This window comes from Girardinichthys multiradiatus, chromosome 12 (assembly GCF_021462225.1).
Source record: "Girardinichthys multiradiatus isolate DD_20200921_A chromosome 12, DD_fGirMul_XY1, whole genome shotgun sequence".
Lineage (NCBI taxonomy): Eukaryota > Metazoa > Chordata > Actinopteri > Cyprinodontiformes > Goodeidae > Girardinichthys > Girardinichthys multiradiatus.
Genome location: NC_061805.1, coordinates 37,619,188 through 37,640,926, shown reverse-complemented (window position 1 = coordinate 37,640,926; position 21,739 = coordinate 37,619,188). Strand labels below are relative to the sequence as shown.

The 21,739-nt window shown below is 40.6% G+C and overlaps 1 protein-coding gene across 2 annotated transcripts in view; it reads left to right on the top strand.

Moving 5' to 3' along the window:
- kiaa0825 (KIAA0825 ortholog) overlaps positions 1 to 21,739 on the top strand; it is a 194,210-nt gene that overhangs the window by 3,299 nt on the left and 169,172 nt on the right. For both annotated transcript variants that reach the window (XM_047382487.1, XM_047382488.1), the window contains 5 exons: positions 9,368 to 9,504; positions 19,152 to 19,311; positions 19,814 to 19,999; positions 20,178 to 20,363; positions 20,461 to 20,785. In XM_047382487.1, coding sequence (XP_047238443.1) covers positions 9,374 to 9,504; positions 19,152 to 19,311; positions 19,814 to 19,999; positions 20,178 to 20,363; positions 20,461 to 20,785 — 988 coding nt within the window. In that variant the 5' untranslated portion in view covers positions 9,368 to 9,373. The remainder of the gene's footprint in view (positions 1 to 9,367; positions 9,505 to 19,151; positions 19,312 to 19,813; positions 20,000 to 20,177; positions 20,364 to 20,460; positions 20,786 to 21,739) is intronic.

The window sequence follows — 21,739 nt, the reverse complement described above, 5'->3', positions numbered from 1 at the left end:
CTAAAATATTTCATAGTAAATATTTTTTTGATTGAAAATCTCAGTTTTGTGTCGCACAAGTATTTTAAATCTGATGATTTTTGGCCTATGTGGCAAAAGGTTTGCACACTGCTGGCTGAGTGTTGCAGAGAAAACTGTTGGCACTGTTGATTCTTTAAAAATTGAACGTACGCTATAAGTTACAGTTCTAAAACTGTAACTTTTTTTCCCTTGGTTAGTTTCATTAAACCCTTAGTTTAATGAAACTAAACTAATATGTGAACATATCTTTTTATCTCATCTAAAACTGTGTAGGACAGAGATATTTAAGGTTACTCAAAGCTGTCAGTTGCAAAAACAAGCCCAGTGCATCAGCAGCTATAACCTAGTGTTAAAAAATCCTTATTATTCAAAGAGAAAAAATAAATAAATAAATCAAATTCATTTGGGTTTGTTCCATTTAGGCAAAAATGACCGACCCAGCTGAGAATGATTGTTGCTGTTAAAATGTTAACAGAAATATTAAGTGAAACAGTTAAGATAAATGTTTCACCCAAGCTAAAAAAAAATCAATAGTGGGATGCAGCAGAGTGTTTTTGGTAGTACAGTTGCAGGTAAGCAATGCCTTCCCCTTGGGGTAGAGATGAGATACTTTTCAGCACTGTTGTCATCTTAGACAATCCACCTGTTTAATTTATGATGTTTCCTCAACAGAGGCTGTTTAGGTACTCACTTTAAAATAATGTTGACTCTAACTTGACGTGTTCTAAGTGCTTTTAAAGCAGCAGCCTGGGGGATCTGCTGCTAAATATTTCAGGACAAACTCATTACTGTAAATGGGCCTGTGTGGTAGCCTAGCTGGAGTAGACAGGCAGCAGCAAGAGAGATAGGAAAGTGACGTGTACTGTGTGTGTGTGGGTGCGTGCATGCCTCTTTAAGGGTATGTTCCTTTCCCATGTTTTACAGGTAGTGAAGTTGACGTCTCAGGCAGTTTGCGTCTCAGTGCCGAGCCCAGTTGTCCCTGTTGCAAATCTTTGAAACACGCAGGGGCTCATCTAACATCTGCTTTCTAAAGAGCTAACGACAAGACAGTGGAGACTGGATGATTTAAAGTACTGTGCTAATGAGGCCCCGTGTGCTGCCGTGTGAATCCTACCACACGTGCTCGTTCATGTACATGCTCATGCTAAAGCTATGTTGGAGGACCAGGAGGAAGAGACCCAGCAGAATAGATAGTCAAACCCACTGTCTGCACACCTCTGTCCATTTAACTATTAGAAAAAATTGTGTTGCAAACAGGCAACAAACACACACACACAAAAGTACTCAAAATAACATATCCTATTTAGTTCATGTACAGTACCTTAGTTACTCATATCCCTTGAAAGTTTTCAAATTTTTTTACATTATGACAACAACCCTCAATGTATTTTAATGGGAGTTTAGAGATAGACCAATGCAAAGTTTTGCATTATTGTAAATGGGAAGAAAATGAAATCTATTGTAGCTCTGGTTGCATTTTAGGATGGTCTTCCTGCTGGAAGGAGAACCTCTGTCCCAGTCCAAGGTGTTTTACAGCCTCTAGTGGTTGTTTTCCCAGAATTGCCCTGTATTTAGCTCAATTAATCTTCCCATGAACTCTGACCAGCTTCTACAGGGGTTGGACAATGAAACTGAAACACGTCATTTTAGTGTGGGAGGTTTCATCGCTAAATTGGACCAGCCTGGTAGCCAGTCTTCATTGATTGCACATTGCACCAGTAAGAACAGAGTGTGAAGGTTCAATTAGCAGGGTAAGAGCACAGTTTTGCTCAAAATATTGAAATGCACACAACATTATGGGTGACATACCAGAGTTCAAAAGAGGACAAATTGTTGGTCCACATCTTGCTGGCGCATCTGTGACCAAGACAGCAAGTCTTTGTGATGTATCAAGAGCCACGGTATCCAGGGTAATGTCAGCATACCACCAAGAAGGACGAACCACATCCAACAGGATTTACTGTGGACGTAAGAGGAAGCTGCCTGAAAGGGATGTTCGGGTGCTAACCCGGATTGTATCCAAAAAACATAAAACCACGGCTGCCCAAATCACGGCAGAATTAAATGTGCACCTCAACTCTCCTGTTTCCACCAGAACTGTCCGTCGGGAGCTCCACAGGGTCAATATACACGGCCGGGCTGCTATAGTCAAACCTTTGGGCACTCATGCCAATGCCAAACGTCGGTTTCAATGGTGCAAGGAGCGCAAATCTTGGGCTGTGGACAATGTGAAACATGTATTGTTCTCTGATGAGTCCACCTTTACTGTTTTCCCCACATCCGGGAGAGTTACGGTGTGAAGAAGCCCCAAAGAAGCATACCACCCAGACTGTTGCATGCCCAGAGTGAAGCATGGGGGCGGATCAGTGATGGTTTGGGCTGCCATATCATGGCATTCCCTTGGCCCAATACTTGTGCTAGATGGGCGTGTCACTGCCAAGGACTACCGAACCATTCTTGAGGACCATGTGCATCCAATGGTTCAAACATTGTATCCTGAAGGCGGTGCAGTGTATTAGGATGACAATGCACCAATACACACAGCAAGACTGGTGAAAGATTGGTTTGATGAACATGAAAGTGAAGTTGAACATCTCCCATGGCCTGCACAGTCACCAGATCTAAATATTATTGAGCCACTTTGGGGTGTTTCGGAGGAGCGAGTCAGGAAACGTTTTCCTCCACCAGTATCACATAGTGACCTGGCCACTATCCTGCAAGAAGAATGGCTTAAAATCCCTCTGACCACTGTGCAGGACTTGTATATGTCATTCCCAAGACGAATTGATGCTGTATTGGCCGCAAGAGGAGGCTCTACACCATACTAATAAATTATTGTGGTCTAAAACCAGGTGTTTCAGTTTCATTGTCCAACCCCTGTATGCCCTTGCTTAAAAAAACACATCCCTACAGCATGATGCTGCCACCACCATTTTGTGTTTCCCACTGCCTACAGTGTTTGGCAAGTCGGCCTAAAAGTGTATTGAGATTTCATTTGACCACATCACCTTTTTCAAAACATTTGCTGTAACCATACATGGCTTTTGGCAAACTACAACCAGGAGTTCTTATGACTTTACTTGAACAATGGCTTTCCTCTTGCCAGATTTCTGGAGTGCACGGCTGATAGCTATCCTGTCAACAGATTCTCCTACCTGAGCTGCAGTTCTCTGCATCTGTCACAGAGTTACCATGGGCCTGTCAGCTACTTCTCTAGTTAATGCTGTTTTTGCTGGGCCTGTCAGTTTAGCTGGATGGCTACGTCCTGGTAGGTTTTCAGAGGTACCATACTCATTCCATTTTTGGATGATAGATTGAGCAGTGCACCCTGAGATATCAAACGTTTGGGATTTTATTTTATAAAGTGCTTTAATCCCCTCCGCATCTTTATTGTAACAGTAAATTCACTGAGTGAAACTCTGCCCCCCATTCAGCCATTCCTGCATTTAGACCATTTCTCAGACAATGGTGCAGAGGGAGCATGAGGAGGAGGGTAAGCAGTAAGAGAGAAGAAGAGGGGGAGAAATAATAAAGGACAAGCTTAACTGGTGAGGCTGTCAGCGGCGGAAAATAATATTTGTCCAGCTGGACAGGCCTCCCTTTGTGCGGGCTAAATGAATGTTGAGCTTCCTGTCTACCCTGTCAGGGAGAGTGGCGTCGACTGTATGCTGCAGCGGGGAAGCAGGGCTGCGTGCAGGGAGCTGTTTGGAGTTTGACAGGGATTATTAAAATCAGAGCAGATGACGAGGAAAGAGGCGAGAGACGGAGTGTGAGAAAGCCAAATTGACACAGACACTCTCCATTACCTTCCACTTGACTCGTGCTGATGACAGTGTTGATATGAGACCCAGCAGCGCAGCACCGACATGGGATTGGTTGTTAGCGCAAGAGTTAAGCACCATGGGGTAGGAGGGGAGGACCTCATTGCTAAGGAGATTAGTTGTTTATTTAAATTCTTGACTGAGGAGGATCTCATCTCATTGTTTATTTATTTGGTGTTTTTTTTCTTAATTCTTTAACTGTATTGTCAAAATGTAAAAAGGTTTGGAGAGTGATGCAATGCATTTTGATCAAGGGCCTTCCTGCTGCGTCTGATTTTCTCAGAAAATGGAGAGAGGTGTTCCGCTTCTCTAGATGATAACTTGTCTTTGTTTTATGTGTTGCAAGTGAATTGATTCATGCAATCTACTCAGACCCTTGTTTAAGGAAATATTACATCATCATAGACCATGAGTGTAGACTGGCTCCACAGACTGTCTGTTGACTGACAGCTGTGATAATAGACGTGCATCTTGTTATGGAAATGAACACCTTTAAGGATGACGATTACCAAGGGTGATTACACTCAAGTGGTTTAATGAACCTAGCAGCAAGGGAGAACAACACTGTACATATATGCATAGAGCTGCTCGGCATCGCAGGGCACAGAGTCTGCACTTACAGGTCCTTCTCAAAATATTAGCATATTGTGATAAAGTTCATTATTTTCCATAATGTCATGATGAAAATTTAACATTCATATATTTTAGATTCATTGCACACTAACTGAAATATTTCAGGTCTTTTATTGTCTTAATACGGATGATTTTGGCATACAGCTCATGAAAACCCAAAATTCCTATCTCACAAAATTAGCATATTTCATCCCACCAATAAAAGAAAAGTGTTTTTAATACAAAAAACGTCAACCTTCAAATAATCATGTACAGTTATGCACTCGATACTTGGTCGGGAATCCTTTTACAGAAATGACTGCTTCTATGCGGCATGGCATGGAAGCAATCAGCCTGTGGCACAGCTGAGGTCTTATGGAGGCCCAGGATGCTTCGATAGCGGCCTTTAGCTCATCCAGAGTGTTGGGTCTTGAGTCTCTCAACGTTCTCTTCACAATATCCCACAGATTCTCTATGGGGTTCAGGTCAGGAGAGTTGGCAGGCCAATTGAGCACAGTGATACCATGGTCAGTAAACCATTTACCAGTGGTTTTGGCACTGTGAGCAGGTGCCAGGTCATGCTGAAAAATGAAATCTTCATCTCCATAAAGCTTTTCAGCAGATGGAAGCATGAAATGCTCCAAAATCTCCTGATAGCTAGCTGCATTGACCCTGCCCTTGATAAAACACAGTGGACCAACACCAGCAGCTGACACGGCACCCCAGACCATCACTGACTGTGGGTACTTGACACTGGACTTCTGGCATTTTGGCATTTCCTTCTTCCCAGTCTTCCTCCAGACTCTGGCACCTTAATTTCTGAATGACATGCAGAATTTGCTTTCATCTGAAAAAAGTACTTTGGACCACTGAGCAACAGTCCAGTGCTGCTTCTCTGTAGCCCAGGTCAGACGCTTATGCCGCTGTTTCTGGTTCAAAAGTGGCTTGACCTGGAGAATGCGGCACCTGTAGCCCATTTCCTGCACACGCCTGTGCACGGTGGCTCTGGACGTTTCTACTCCAGACTCAGTCCACTGCTTCCGCAGGTCCCCCAAGGTCTGGAATCGGCCCTTCTCCACAATCTTCCTCAGGGTCCGGTCACCTCTTCTTGTTGTGCAGCGTTTTCTGCCACACTTTTTCCTTCCCACAGACTTCCCACTGAGGTGCCTTGATACAGCACTCTGGGAACAGCCTATTCGTTCAGAAATTTCTTTCTGTGTCTTACCCTCTTGCTTGAGGGTGTCAATAGTGGCCTTCTGGACAGCAGTCAGGTCGGCAGTCTTACCCATGATTGGGGTTTTGAATGATGAACCAGGCTGGGAGTTTTAAAGGCCTCAGGAATCTTTTGCAGGTGTTTAGAGTTAATTCGTTGATTCAGATGATTAGGTTCATAGCTCGTTTAGAGACCCTTTTAATGATATGCTAATTTTGTGAGATAGGAATTTTGGGTTTTCATGAGCTGTATGCCAAAATCATCCGTATTAAGACAATAAAAGACTTGAAATATTTCAGTTAGTGTGCAATGAATCTAAAATATATGAACGTTAAATTTTCATCATGACATTATGGAAAATAATAAACTTTATCACAATATGCTAATATTTTGAGAAGGACCTGTATAACACACGTCTTCCAGGATGACCTTGCAAACTCACACTGGCATCTGTGAGAGAGGTAACATTTGTAATCCAACGGTTATCAGAAACATTCCATCCTTTCTTTGGTATAGTTGTTTCAAAAACAAGTTTCTTCCTGAAACTCTGCAGCTGCACTCCTTGAAACTTAGGTTACACAAGTTCAACTCCCTAAACAAGCAGCTGCACACAGGAATAGAAAACTTATAAAGCTAAAATGTTAAACAAGGTTAATGTTTACATTTCTTCCACAATCTCGGTGAATTAGAATAATTAGAATTTATTTGAGAGATTCTATTCAAAACTCATTTTTTTATTGAAAAAGTATTTTTATGTTAATGACTTGCAGCAAAGGAAAACCTAGAATTCTGTTTCTCAAAAAATTTTAATGTTTCATAAGACCAGTTTAGAAAAAGATTTTTTTAAAACAGAAATGCCACATTATGGCCTGCACGATTATGATGAAGAATGCTGACTTGACAGTAGTTCAGCAAGCAGTCATTGACACCTTCCAATAGAAGTGCTACCCACAAAACGCTGTTGCCAAATAAGCTGGCTGTTCACAAAGTGCTGTATCAAAGGATAGTAATGGAAAGTTGAGTTAAGGGAAAAAGTTTGACCAAGAAACATGTGCACAAGCAGTATATCTCAAAGCTGCAGAAATAACCACAGCTTTGAGTGGATTGTGAAGCAAAGGCCATTCAAGAGCTTGAGGTTGGGGGAGGTTCAAAGGGGTTGGAATGCTGCTGGAGTCAGTGCCTTAAAAGCCACCACACACAAACATATCCAGGACAAGGGCTATAACTGTCACATTCCTCGTGTTTAGCTACTCTTGAATCAGAGACATTGTCAGAATCACCTTCCATTCGCTGAGCGGAAAAAGGACTAGACAATCCTCTTTTCAGAGGAAAGTAAAATTTGCACTTTATTTAGAGATCAAAGTGCCAGAATGTCAAGTCCCTTGAGGTTCAGTGTGACGTTTTTACAGCCAGTGATGATTTTGGAAGCCATTTCATCTGCTGGTATTGGTCCCCTGTGTTTTATCATGTTCAAAGTCAGAGCAGCCAGTAAATTGTAGGGCACTTCATGCTTCCAATAGTTATTACTGTGTGTAATTATCGATTTCAATCAATGCTTGATCAATGCTGATCTAAACCTAATAGGGAATCTGTGGAGTATCGTCAAGAGGAAGATGAGAGGCATCAGAGCCAAAAATGTTACTAAGCAAAAGATTTATACCTTAACACATAAGATGACCCATGCTGCATGGATGCAGTAATTTAGAGGTCAGTCAGTCAGTCAGTCATTTTCTACCGCTTATTCCATAGTGGGTCGTGGGGAAGCTGGTGCCTATCTCCAGCAGACTATGGGCAAGAGGCGGGGTACACCCTGGACAGGTCGCTAGTCTATCACAGGGCAACACACAAACAACCATGCACACACTCATTCATACACCTAAGGGCAATTTTGAGTGACCAATTAACCTAACAGGCATTTCTTTGGACTGTGGGAGGAAGCGGGAGTACCCGGTGAGAACCCACGCATGCACGGGGAGAACATTCAAACTCAATGCAGAAAGACCCCTGGCCAGGAATCAAACCCAGGACCTTCTTGCTGCAAGGCAACAGTGCTACCAACTGCGCCATCGTGCAGCCCTAATTCAGAGGTATCCAACCTTTTTACCACATGTTCCAAAATTGTCAATTCAAAAGTACTTGCGGGAAAAAAACATCTTATAAAATGAACCTAAAATCTTTAATTTTACACAATTATCTAAACATTCATTATTTTTAATTAAACAAATAAGGTGGTCAGATTGTTTTGTAGGAAAAAGATGTGTAAATCATTGTAGATCTAAATCTTAAGTAGGATTTTGCACATTTGCTTTATCAAAAGAAAGACATCCAATTGGAAATTTCTTTTTGGCTTCATTGAAAAAAAAAAATGGAACAATAAGGATTTATTTAGCAAAGTTGAATAAATTGGTGCACCCAAATCTGCTTTTAATTAAGTCTGCTTTTCAGTAAAAATTACTCGATAGATGTAATCCTTTTTACTATGCAACAAAAGAGAAAGCAGAAAGCCCGGTTATTAAAAGACAAATACTTTGTATTGAGGGAAAAGAGATACTATCATTTTTCACTGCTTTAATATGTTGGTAATAATTTTGCCCTACTTAAAAAATAAAATGTATCCATCTCCCTCAAACACCTGTGCTGGCAGGCAAAAATAATATTGTTCCTAAATTGCAGTCAAAGGCCACACAAAATCAGTCCAGGGGCCGCAAATGGACCCAGGCCGCACTTTAGACACCCCTGCAGTTATTCATGCAAAAGGAGCCCAAACCAAGTATGGAGTGCATATATTATGCATTACATGGACTAAATGTACCCTCCTTTTTTATTTTATACACTAATGATTCTTGCAGCCAGCATGCACACTGTTACATTTTAATATTTGCTGATGATTCTGTTACCTTGTCCCTTCTCAGTAGTGATGATCCTGATCACAGGCCAGTGGTCAGGGACTTTAATAAGTGGTGTAAGTCCTTTTTTTAAAGATAAATGTTTCAGGACAAAGGAAATTGTTATTTTTAGGGAAACCAGCAGTCATCCTACCTGTGGGCTTCTCAGGTGAGAATGTTGAAGTTGTTCTGGATAACAGGCTGATGTTTGAAGCCCTTGTCGACACACTTTGTATGAAGGCTCATCAGGCAAAGTGTTTAGGTCGGAAACTTTAATGTGAATTCTACTTTTATGAGAATACTTTATTCTTGTTTTATCGAGTTCTTATTAACTTTCACTTTTAACTGTTGGCTTGGTCTTTTAACTTGCAATAACAGGAACAGACTGCTTGTAATTGTCAGGGTGTGCAGCAAAATTGTTGCAACATCCTTAAGTGATCTCACCGACTTGTACAAGGGGAGAACAGTAAAAAAGGCCAAACTGATCCTGGTAAATCCAGCCCACCCACTGCATGACAAATTTAAGCTGCTTCCATCCAGACGGAGATATCTGCTGCCAAGATTCAGGACTAATATACTGAAACATTAATTTTTTCCTACAGTGATTAGATTTTTTAATAATATAGTGTGATTTTGGTGGGTATGTTGTTTGTTACATTCTATCTTTGTGGTTTACTACCTCCCTTGCAATCAGTTGTCCCTAGGAGTTAATAAAGATTATTGAACTTGTTTTTTTGTGCGTCATTATCTGTTGCCCCTGAAAGGTTTTTGGTTTTGGGCTGTAAAGCCAACTCTGTGTCTGTGTCTTTTTGCAGGGCATCATGGAATGGCCAGAAGAATTTCCTGAAGACCATACCTTTGTGGAGTTTCTGATTCCAGGTGTTTCCAGTGATCTGGACTTTGATCAGTTTCTGAAAGACACAGAGGAGAAACTCAGTCTCAATGCCAGCAGGTAAGTCTTAGCAGCAAAGGGCTAGAGCCTACATGCCTCTGTCATTTTTCTCCTAATTTATTTAGCTTTTTTATTTTTATATTTTTCATTTTCCTTGACCTTCTAATCCCTTACTTGCTTTCACACTATTTTTATCACCTTGAATAGTGGTGTGGAAGGTAATTTTAAGACATTGTGTTATTAAGGCATTACTCTTGCCCACTGATTAAACCTTATTTTTCTTTCTGTGCATTTCAGGAGAATTACAAGAAGATGAATGTTAAACAGTAATTGCAACTATATTTAAAAATAACTTTATCTTTTTTGTTTCAGTATATTACTTCTAGCACTGTTTTAACAGTGAGATTACTTAATTTGTGTTGTGCACAGATTAACAACCAAATACCATTTTTTTTCATTTCTAAACACAGGAGATTTTCTTAATCAAGCGTGAGACAAATCTGTGCCAAAAACCTGAGGAATAAACAGGAACATTTAAGCTGTGTGTAAACACATGATGACTGGTTATGTTTTTTAGGTTTTTATACGTTAATATACACATTAGAATTAATGGATCATTTACATGTGTAGGAGCTATGTGCACATTTGCACATGCCAGAGAAATACTCAAGAACAATGGCTGAGGGGCCACACTGAAGACAAAAAGTTGATCTACAGAAAGTCAGTTAGTCAGAATTGTTGTCTGAGTGCCACAAAAAGGAGAAAAAAAGAGCTAGAAAGAGAGAGATGTGGGGTAGAAAGGAAAAAAGGGAGAGAAGGAGAAAAGAATAGAGGACAGAAAGAAGGATGAAGAGAATACTAGGTAACACAGACTGCTTCTACACTTGCAGAAACACTTATATAAAAACAGCAATGTTAACGAAAAGTGAACGGTACTAATGAATGCAAAATGTATTCAGTGGCAACTGCAGCTCAATATAGAACATCTGTGTATCTCTTAACACCTGAATCTAAACACCTGTGGGTGTAAGTGTGGCCACGATTGTGTATATAAGGTTTCTCCATAAAAATATGCAATAGCGAGTATGATGACCCAAAGACCTGCCCCCCTGGACCTGAGACATTCACTGAGGAGATCTAAACCCCAGACATTCAAAGGTCCCGCTGAGGATGGGGTTATGACATATGCCCATGTCACCAACAGGAAGGTGACATAGGCATAGAAGCACTAAACGAGGAGTACTCTCTGTGAACGAACCAAAAGAAAAACTCAAAATAAATGGTTGCAAAATTGCAAATAATGTATCAATAGAGAACAGCAAGAGAAACTAACAGAGTGAATAGAAGTGATCAGTAAGTTTTCTAGCAGCCCAGTGGCTGGGGTTTACATTCCCTTTTATCTGTTCATAAGCTGGTCCTGTTATTACTATAAACGGCACTGCCTTGTATACTGGTCTTTCAGCTGCAGGGCACTAGCTGCAGTTCTCATTTTTAACAGTAGACAACACCACAAAGAAATGTTGCCTACATACAACAACTGGCATCAAGAGAAGAATCTAGAGGAGGTGCATTTCTCACCTACATCACTTGACTGTAGAAGTGATTGTTTTACTTTTTTTGCTTTCTCTTTACTTCATGACATTCTCTCTAGTTTTTAGTCCCATGAAGTTCAGTGATTCAATTTACAGATCATAATTATTTTAGGAAAAGTTGTTGTTTCCAAAATGTTTGATTTAAAAAGAAGAGAAAAGTACCATATTTTAAACAAAATTATTTGTTTGTAACAAAAACATATAAACACATGAACTTTACCCTTTTAATTTTAATAAAGTGATCTAATAATTGATTCCTAATTTTGATTAAACATGACTCTGAAACTAAACATTTATGGATAATTTAGATTATGACAAAGGAATCTGTTTAAGGTTGGTGTTTTCATGACTGAGCTGATTGACAAAGATTCTGTCAAGAGACCCACATCAGTCGTTTTATCCTTTGGTGTTTCTAATATGGTATGTATAAATTAAAGTTATTTATTGCTTCAGTTCAATTAATTATACCATGAATCTTTTCAGCTTATGTTCAAGGAAATAATGAAACATAGATATCTGTATTTGCTGGCAGATGCAGAGAGTTTAAGAGCACAAATAGATTAATAATGAGTGAGGTATGGGGACACTGGAGGAAAAGGAGAAATCTATATTTCAGGCCTTTTATTGTTTGTAGCGTTGTGAGGCTGAGGGCACATGATGAAGGACTGGCTAAATGTAGCAAGTGAACAAAGCCTCACTCTGGCACCATTAGTGCCTGGGACTCATCCCTTCTTCGCTCTCACTCACTGTATCCCTCCCCTTTTCTCTTTTTCTTCCCTTCCTCCTTCTAAATGGGAACATAATAATTGAAGATTCCACATCTTGAAACGAAAACCCTTGGGTAGGTAATTCAAGGCTTATTACTGAAGGCTGGGCCATTTTTCTGCTTTCTAAGCATTAAAGGGTTATTTTGTGTTCCTGCAGATGGGAGAGGGATAACCATTATGAGAACAAAGCATCCAGATAATGGAGAATGGGGCTAAAAATAAGGCAATCCTCCACTCGCCATGGGGGACCACTGGTCAGTGTCTCCGTCAGACTGCAGCTAACTTCCACCCAGACTACTTTGAGCAACCCCTTTTTTTTCTATTGCCAAACGGCCAGGCAAATAAAATCTTCTGAGGCCTTTTTCCTCAACCAGTGTGGCTTGTTGGATACACTCACACACACATGCAAGTATACACACAACCACACACCCATGCTCGCTTCAGCAGCTCACTTACCTGCTGCTTCACTTACTTATCAGTGTCTGGGACAAATTACGGAAGTGGGGGAGAGTAAAAAGCAGACAGCGAGATGGAGTAGCTTGGGTCACCAACACCCAAGAGGGACTTCAACCTGTTTGGGGGTCAGAGTGACTGGCCTGTTACCCTGTTCTCAGGTGTCAGAGATCTGCCTGCGAGCTGCTGCTTAAATGAAAGAGATTAAGATGGCCTGACAAAGGAAACGATGCCTCCAAATTGAATAGTTGTAATCCATTAATCCTCATCGGGTGGGACAGCGTAAGGGTGGGTAGGAGCGGAACAGGACGAGGTGGGTCACCAGGAAAAGACCTTTAATGAAGTGTCAGCACAGCCATGGAGGCTAAAGACAGGCTTCTAGTTTCAACTTGGCAAGGCAAATAACTCTCACTGGTTGTCTGCCAGTCTTGTTCAGGACCCATTGATTGAACTTGTTGTGGTTTTGCATGTGCATAAACGATTTTTACTTTTGGGAAATTAAAACCAAGAAAATAAACGCTTGCTCTGGTTAAAATAGCATGCAATGCTCCCTTTCAGTTAATATTGATACTGATCTGGAGTTCTTACAGTGTGGAACGGACATGTGTGTTGAGTCAGTATATCGGTTGTGGTATCACTGGCTGGACTTGGTGGCTTAGGGCCCTAAGTGGCCGATGGGCTGGGCACAGAGGGGATTTGTTTTCAACCTAGCCCATTCAGTCCTTTCCCCCTCACAGAATGGGACCCTTTGATGGGGGAGATATCCAACTCTCAGGTGGCTGCTTTGGCACTGATTAGAGTGCAGGCTTATTTGAAATAGAGCTTCCTGCCCCTTCTCGTCTCTAACTCCCCATCTTGTGTAGGCGACCGTAGAGGAGCGGCGCTCCATAGACATTCAGCCCCACAGCAGGCCACCCACACAAAATTAATTCTGACAAGCAACTTAAGATAACGTCAAAGCGCTGACTAATCGCTGGATTGGGTTTCTGTAAGTCAGGAAGCTGTGAAATGTGCCATCATATCTAATAAAAGACTTCCAGTTGCTCCCCTTCTTTGTCAGCAATGGGAGCGATTGGGGAGGGGAACACACTTGCAGTGAGTTCAACTGACTTGCTGAACTGGTCTGAAAAGCGAATTTCATTTCATCAGTGAAATTAGAAGTCAGTGTGTGTGTGTGTTTGTGTGCGTGTGTAAGACGATAGACATGTTTGTCAAGAGGCCTGAAGGTTTCTTTCCTCCTGGTTTCCTCTTGCTCTTTTCTCATTCCCCTGGTCTTTTGTTGAGTTCTGCTCTAGCGTTTTTGCCATCAAGGCTTTGTCCTTTGTCATCTTTACACAGAAAGCTGAATGGTTTTATTTCCTGTGACGGTTCTGTTTTCTACCGATTTTTACCTTCTTCTGTTCTCCTACTCTTTCTGTCTTCTTTCCCTGGCATCTTAGTGTGGTAAAAGTCATCAAGCTGGGAGCTAATCCTGGCAAGTTGATTAGGCTGCCAGTAGCATTCACACCAGCGGGCAAAAGGTCACTACATTGTGGAGAACTGGATGGACTTCTTGACATAGACCATCTAAAATGGCTTTATAACTTATGGCACAAGCCCCTAAGGAGGGGTAATAGAAAGGTGAGAGTAAAGTAAAAGAAATTAAGTGTGTAAGAGTTTTTAGAGGAGAGAAAAGAAGGATGAAGAGGGAAATGAAGAGGGAGAAGACTGAGCTTGAAATTGTGTCTGAGGAGGATGCTGCTGTAGCCATTGGAGTGCATTGTTTTAGTGAGAGCAGGCAATAGTGAGGTTTAGATGAAATAAAAGAATGAAGCCCAAAGGGCATTGTTTTTTTGTCTATAGCTTTAGATTGGTTGCACAGGAGTTGGTTAAAAGAGTGTTCTTCCTAGTCACTGTTTCCTTATACTTCACACATGTTAGGGATCATGGAGTAGGTAAAATCTAGTATTCTATGCAATCTCTTGGGTTATTTTGTGCTTTTTTCATCAGACCTCAAACTATGCTTTAAATACACTGATCATCCATAATGTATGACCACCGACAGGAGAGGTGAATAACACTGATAATCTGTTATTCGTTGCTCCTGTTGTGGATGGGATATATTAAGCAGCAACGAACCATTTGTTTCTCAATGTTATATAAAAATGCAAACGTATAGGGATTTGAGAGGGTATGACAAGAACCACATTGTTTTGGCCAGACGGCTGGGTTAGATGATCTCAAAACTGCATCTATTCTGAGGTATTCTGGGCCTGCTGTATCTATAAAGAGGTGCAAGAAAGGGAAGGCGGGTATCTGGGACATAGTAATTAATGGCCAAGGCTCACTGATGCCCATGGGGAGCAAAAACTGGCCAGTGTGGGCTGATTTAATAGATAACCAACTGTAGCTCAGATTGCTGAAGAAGGTAAAGCAGGTTCTGATAGAAGGTTGTCATTGCATCAGATCTTTTAGGGGAATGGGGCTGCATAGCTGCAGAGCAGTCAGGTTCCCCATGCTGACCCCTCTTCACTGGAAATAGCACCGGCAATTAGCACACAAGCATCAGAATTGAACCACAGATCACTACATGGATAAAGCCTGTTCTAATTCAAGATGTTTTATTTTACACCAGGTGCCTGTGTGCCTGTAAAACATGTGGCATCAAGATGAACTATGGGAAGAGGGCAAGTCAGTGGATGCTTTTGTAAATGTTCTGCTGAGAAAGCTTGTGTTCTGCCATTCTTGTGGATCTTACTTTAACACGTACCACCTTTGGAAAAATAATTTGCTGATCACTGTGGCCTCTTCCAGCTGGAAAATGCAACCTGCCATGAAGCAAAAATCCCTCTTGAGCGGTTTAAGGAAGACAATAACGAGTTTTAGGTGTTGATGTGGATTAATTATTCCCAATCCAGTCAGGCATCTGTGGGATGTCCATGGAGGTCCCACTTTACAACTTAGATGACTAAGTTGTAAAGCAATATCTCCTGCTGACCTGTTGGGACCAGATAACACAGTGCACATTAAAAGATCCACTGGACCTTTTTTGTGGGCTTTTCTGGCAGCAGAACTTGAACTGATTAGGCCGGAGGGTCATGGACCTGAACTGGACTAGCTTCCTTTCTTTATCGGGTTCCTTTTAAAAAACTTTAAAGTAAATTGAGATTCCATGAAAAGTCTATTTTGACAGTCTCTCTGATGCTCAAACAGTCAGAAATCAATCTGACTATATGAAAATTATAATATAAAATAAAATTTTATTGAACCAGACGAATCTGAAGTTGATTTTGTAGGTTGGGATGTGAATTAGACCAGTCTGCTGTGTAAATAGCCTTGAGATGACAATTGCTGTGTAGTTGCTTTATACAGCACCTTATGCCTTCCTTATGGCAATCACATGTTCTCTTGTCTTTCCCATTTTTAAGAGTAACTAATAGAAATTTATCTCTGTTTCATGAATCTCAAAATCACAGATTCATTTGTGAAAAACAAAACAAAAAGGAAAACAACATTTCTTGACATGGCTTTTTCCCTATTGAATAAAGGTTTAGTCAAATTAAAAGATTTTTTCTAAATATTTCAGTATGAGTTTCCACTAAATCAATTAAAGATTAATTAATTTTCGCTGCAAACCTGAATTAAATGAAAACTAATGGGTTTAGCAAGTACCATAGAAGATCCCTGGATATAAATTCTGCCACACAACTTTGTGGGAAGAGGGAAGTTAACAACCTAGTGTCTCTTTTCCTTTTTTAATGAACTTCAGAGAGTATGCAAAAGTGAGCTGCAGATGGGAGCCCATTTGAAACCTGCTGTCTTTGTAAAGTCCTGGGGTGGAGCCCTGAATGAAGATCCATGTTTTATGACTTACTATAAACACACATATAGCGATCCGTTCAGCCATCCAATTTGAAGCAATCTTCCATCAGATGACATGGCAAATGACAGAAGTCTATTCAGAAAACGTAGTCAACTGGTTCAGTTGTTGCATTTGCGCCATCTTATTATCTTTTCTACCTTAACAAAAACATAAAAAGACATTTACAACATTCCACGTTAGATTTTAGTTTTTACATAAGTACAATTAGAAGCAGCAAAGGTGACTTTATAATTTTGTAATGTTTAAATTAAGGGTCATTTAAAGGACATTTCAGCAATCTATCCTGATTTTGTTGTGTCAAAACCTTTTTGCTTTCAGACTTCATACAAAGAATAACATTTTTCTTGTACAACAGGCATACAGAAAAGAACATGGACATGAGACAAAATAAGGGACAATCACAGGGTAAGACTGTTGTAAAAGTTGGCTATCAAGTAGTTTAATAGCTCGGGATGTGTTTAACAAAAATTATTTAGCATCCAATAACTTAACTTACACTCGTTATAACCTGAGTTTCCGTCAGTCAGCAGAAGGGGAACAAGAGTATAATACAAGATGCATCATGTGGTCTGCCGAAAGAAGAAAAAGCAGAGCAGAGTTGAGAAAAGGTAGTTAACACAAGACAGAGGAATGTCATTAGGCAGCATTCAGTCTAGAGGATATCAACTTGGAATAGTCTATAACATTTTATCCCCTTGCGTTTTCCCCCTCTGAAATGAAACTGTGTCAGATTGAACTGTTATTTAATGAGATGCTATTGTGGGACATCTGGATCCGTTCATGGCTTGGGAGCAAGCAGGAGGCAGTTTATAGACCTGCGATAGGGCATGAGCTGTTTGATGACAGACGGGCATTTTGGCTTTGCATCATCTAAGCTAACACATAAACACACAAAATCTGATACAAATATTACCTGCATACTATGTGCTGGTATGCAGGTAATTTTCACTTTGATTTTTCTATTGAAAATATGTGCAACTCATTGATTAATAATGTTTGTCGGGAAACAAAAAAGCCATGTCTAATGTTTGTAGGTTCACAGATGCAATTAAGTTAAAGAGGCCTAGCCTTTTATTGATTTTCCTAATTATATTTCCATATTGATTTTAGTTCATCAACACGTGCATTATCTAAAGAATCATTTGAGGCCTAGTGTCATGCTCGGCTATATGTATTTCTGGAGCTTTGTGTAAATCTATACCTGCCAGTGCGCAGCCATGTGTGCACACAGTGGAAGACCTTGCCCAAAAACATTGTTTAATTATGCAGGTATGCCGACTTGCATATGCACGTACACAGTCTGACACTGTCTTGGATCCAAATGCATAAGCATCGATTTGCATGGAAATAACTAAACATGTTGAGCCCGAAGATGTCATTTCTAATCTGTCATATTAAAGGGGAAACCGAATAGCTGGTGCCGTCTGTTAACATCAAAAGAAAGGTGTTTGTATATATGTGTGTTTGTTTGTTTGTGTGTGCTGAGGGAAGACATGACAAAGCAAAAAGTGTGCATCTCAGATGCCAGCCGATGCCTGTAATGCCACTTCACTCCAGATGCTTAGCGCACACTCACACATTGATATATTGGTGTCTGTGTTCATTACTGCTGATGTGTCTATATCTGTCTTCTCCCAGTACAGACACTGAATGAGAGGGGGAAGGACCTGAATGTGATGCACTGTGTACATCAATGTCTGTGTTTCTGTTTGACTTGTGTTTGCTATAGTTTCTGTGTGTTTGTGCTGAAGCAGTGTGTTCTTCCTTTCATTGAGTTGCACTTGAAAATCAGGACGCTACCTTGGGGAAACTATTTTTCCCACAGTTGCACAATTAAGCAGGACGGGAGATTTAGATGAGAACTCGTGGCTGTTGGAAGGATTTTATCCAGGTTATTGTAATAATCACAATTACAGTACCTTGCAAAAATATTTATACCCCTTGAACCTTTTTCACATTTTGTCAGGCTGCAGTCACAAACTTCATTGTATTTTATTGGGATTTTGTGTTAGAGAAAAACATGTAGTACATAATTGTGAAGTGGAAGGAAAAGGATATATGGTTTTAAATATTCTTTTCCCCAAAACATTTGACAACTGTGGTGTTCAATTTTAGTTTAACCGGCTTTACTCTGATACACCTAAATAGAATGTATTGTTCCCAGTTTCTTTCAGAAGTCACCTAATTTGTAAAAATAGTCTACCTATGTGTAATTTAATCTCAGTATGTGGAAAGACTCAACAGGGAACCTATCAACACACAGTTATCTGGCCAAACTGACAGGACTGCGAAGAAGAGCATTAATGGGAGCAGCAGCCAAAAGGCCCATGGTAGCTCTGGAGGAGCTGGAAAGACCCACAACTCAGGTGGTAGAATTTTCATCAAGACATCTTTGGCTGTGGGCTCTAGATCTGGCCGTCAAGGAAAAGAGGCAAGAAGACAGTTAAGTTTAAAGAATAGCCCTAAGACGTCCCCTTTGTAGTTTGCCACAAGAAAACTACAAGCGGGACACAGCTAACCTGGAAGAATGGGCTCTGGTCGCATAAAGCCAATATTGAACCTTTTTTTGCTTAAAATTCTATGTTTGGTGGGGAGGGATAGGGAAGCTGGTCAGAGTTGCTGAGAAGATAAATGGAGCCAAACACAGTACAAGACTTGGAACAGAAAAAGCTATTAAAGGCTACAAAACATTTGAGACTGGGACAGAGGTATTTCCCAGCAAGACTGTGACCCTTAACATACATCCAGACACAAGGATTGTCAAATATTTCTGCCTCTAGATGTGCAAGGCAGGTAGAGACATACCTCAAATAACTTCTACAGGTTATTAAATATGTTTAACTCGTTTTTAATGTGACATAATGTTGAACAGTTTATCGGGTCTGAATAACTTAACAGAACTACATAGTCATGCCCTTCTGTTGGTGTCAGAATTAAACACTTTGCAAATAGGTTGACATGCAAAAGCATCCTTTTTGAAGAGTTTGTATTCCTTTTATCAGTTATCTAATGATACATCTCCTTTTTCTTCAGCATTGAACAACAGCTGAAGGAGCTCCAAGCCAACATGGAAGACTTCAGAATGGGGGATCGTCCACCCAGTCCCACAGATGTCTTACAGTGGTTCAACGTGAGAGCGCAAAACACCCTGAAGCCTCTTTCCACAGACCTTTTAGACTTCTTCAGAGCACTGGTAATGCATTAGGTCAAATGTCAGCAAATTTTCAATCCAAAGAGTAATTGCGGTTATTATGACCACTGGCCTGCTCGTGGCTTTAATGATTTAGGTCTTGAAACTTATAACAGTTTCACCTGTAGATTGTAAGCAAGCATCTCTTAGGCTGTAACAAATGACTTGAAGGAAATTTAGCTGAATGTTTTTGTTTTAGATCCAACTGTTAGATGACATATATTTATAATTATCCATTAATTGTAATATCTAAGTTATGTTACCTTTTTAGTGTAAATACAGTGCTGAAATAAGGTGTGTTGTCAAATTGAACTTTTTCACATTTTTTCACTTAAGAAATTTCAATGTATGATCTGGATTTCAACCCTTTTACACCGACTCCCTTTAATACAATCCATTGCAACCAATTCAAATTTCAGCCTTTTAGACAATATTGTGAATTTTGTTATATCTTCAGATCAACTTATCCCAGTGCTATATGTATTTCCGTTCTTTACTCGTTTAGCAACAGTACCTTAAATCAGATGAAGGGGGGAAAGAAGAAGTGACACTTCAGCTATTGCTGAATCTTTCCACCCAGTGTGGGGTCTACTTTCCTTGTTCCTTCTTTTCGTCTTCCTCTCTTCATCCTCATCTGCCTGGCTCCTCTGTCCACACGCTACACACGGTCAAAGATGACTTCTCATTAGAGGTAATGCACAATTTTTTATTCTGTTCAGTGTTTCCTTGTTGGGTTGATGAATTTAATTTTTAATTTAGGTGCTAAGTGTTTTGAAATGAGAGTTTAATCAGCAGTCTGTATTATGCTGGTACCTGAGGTAGTTTTATCATAAGTACTGTATTTTTGACATTTTCTTACTCCCTTTTAGATTAAGGAGGTATGGGATGCTGTGCGTCTTCAGTTGCGACGATTCCTGTTGGACCGCCTGTCGTACTACTCCTCAGAACATCCTGGTTCCCCTCAGATTTCCACTATGGCCATCCTTGAACGTGTCCACTGTCTTCAGCAGTTGTTTTTTCTCTACCCTGAATGTGAAGTGCTCACAGATTACCAGGTGCAATTTAAATCACTTCATAAAAGCTGCATGATACTAATATAGTAGTAATAGTGGTTTAATAATGCAATATTTTATATCTTATTTATATTTCCAGGGCTTGAAACAGCAGTATGTGGTCAGCATTCTGCACTCAAGCATGAGCAGTAGCTCAGGTGGTGAGACCGGCTTTGACAAACTGGTAACAGGTTTCTGCAATGCGGTCCCGCATGTGACCCGAGCCCTCACAGAGGAGCTCCAGGTCCTTTCGAGGGTATCGGAACCCCACGTCGTACTCAGCTTTTTAAACGTAGCTTATTTTGGGGCTGTTGCCCAAGAACTGGCCTTCCAGATGGAGAGAGAATGTGAAACAGCCCAAAGAGACAACACGGCGCTGAGCAGCAAGATCAAAAAATACTCTGCAAGGTCCCGAGCAACCGTAGGTGAGTCATTTCCTTTTTATTTCATTTATTTCATTCTCTCGTTTGCACAGGTTTTTGTGGCTCTTGTTTCATTCTGATGTGCACTTTGCTCCCTTCATTTCTAGTTTCTTTACTCACCTCTTGCCTTCTATTATAACCAAATCAAGGTGAGTTTCTGTCTCCTTCTTCTCTCTTTTTATTTTGCTCTTAGTGTGTACTGACGTGAGCTAAAGCAAAGGCCTCTGTGAGGGACTCCTGTTACCATTGTAATTGCATTTTCTTTTACTAACGCCCTCGTCTTGGTTACCTGTCAAACAGAGAGCAGAGTTTCTAAGGCTGAGACTTGCACTATAAACATTGAATTGCATTGGCTCTGGTTTCTCTAATCTTGCTCTTGACAATTCTCCATAGGTTCTCTGCAGGGTTTAGGTCAGGCCAGTGATACCATGTTCATTGAACTATGTATTAGTATGCCTTTTATCTCCTAGGTCCAGGTATGAGAATTGTGATGTTGTCTCTGGTTCAGAAGTAGCACAACACAAGAAATGTAACAGCTATAACCTATGGGCTGATTAAGTCGGTGTGTGGTGACTCTTGTACCACTGTCCCGAGCTGCATTCGACACCTTGTGAATATCCCTCAAAGGTCTTGAATCGTCTTTCCTTCACAGTCCTATCAAGTCTGTGTTTATCCCTGTTGCTGGTGTAGCATTTTCAACCACACTTTTTCCTTCCACTGAACTTTCCACTAATCATTTTCTTGGATACAGCACCATGTGAACAGCCAGCTTTTTTACCAATGACCTTTTGTGGCTTACCCTCATACGAAAGGTTTCAATGACTGTTTGCTGGACAACTGTGAAGTTTTCCTCCAATGCAGAGGGAGTTCTCAGTGAAGGAGTAAATGGTGATGGCGTTATAGATCGACAACAGAGAAGTTTGCTCTTCAAAAGTGACCCTTCCACACCATGTCACT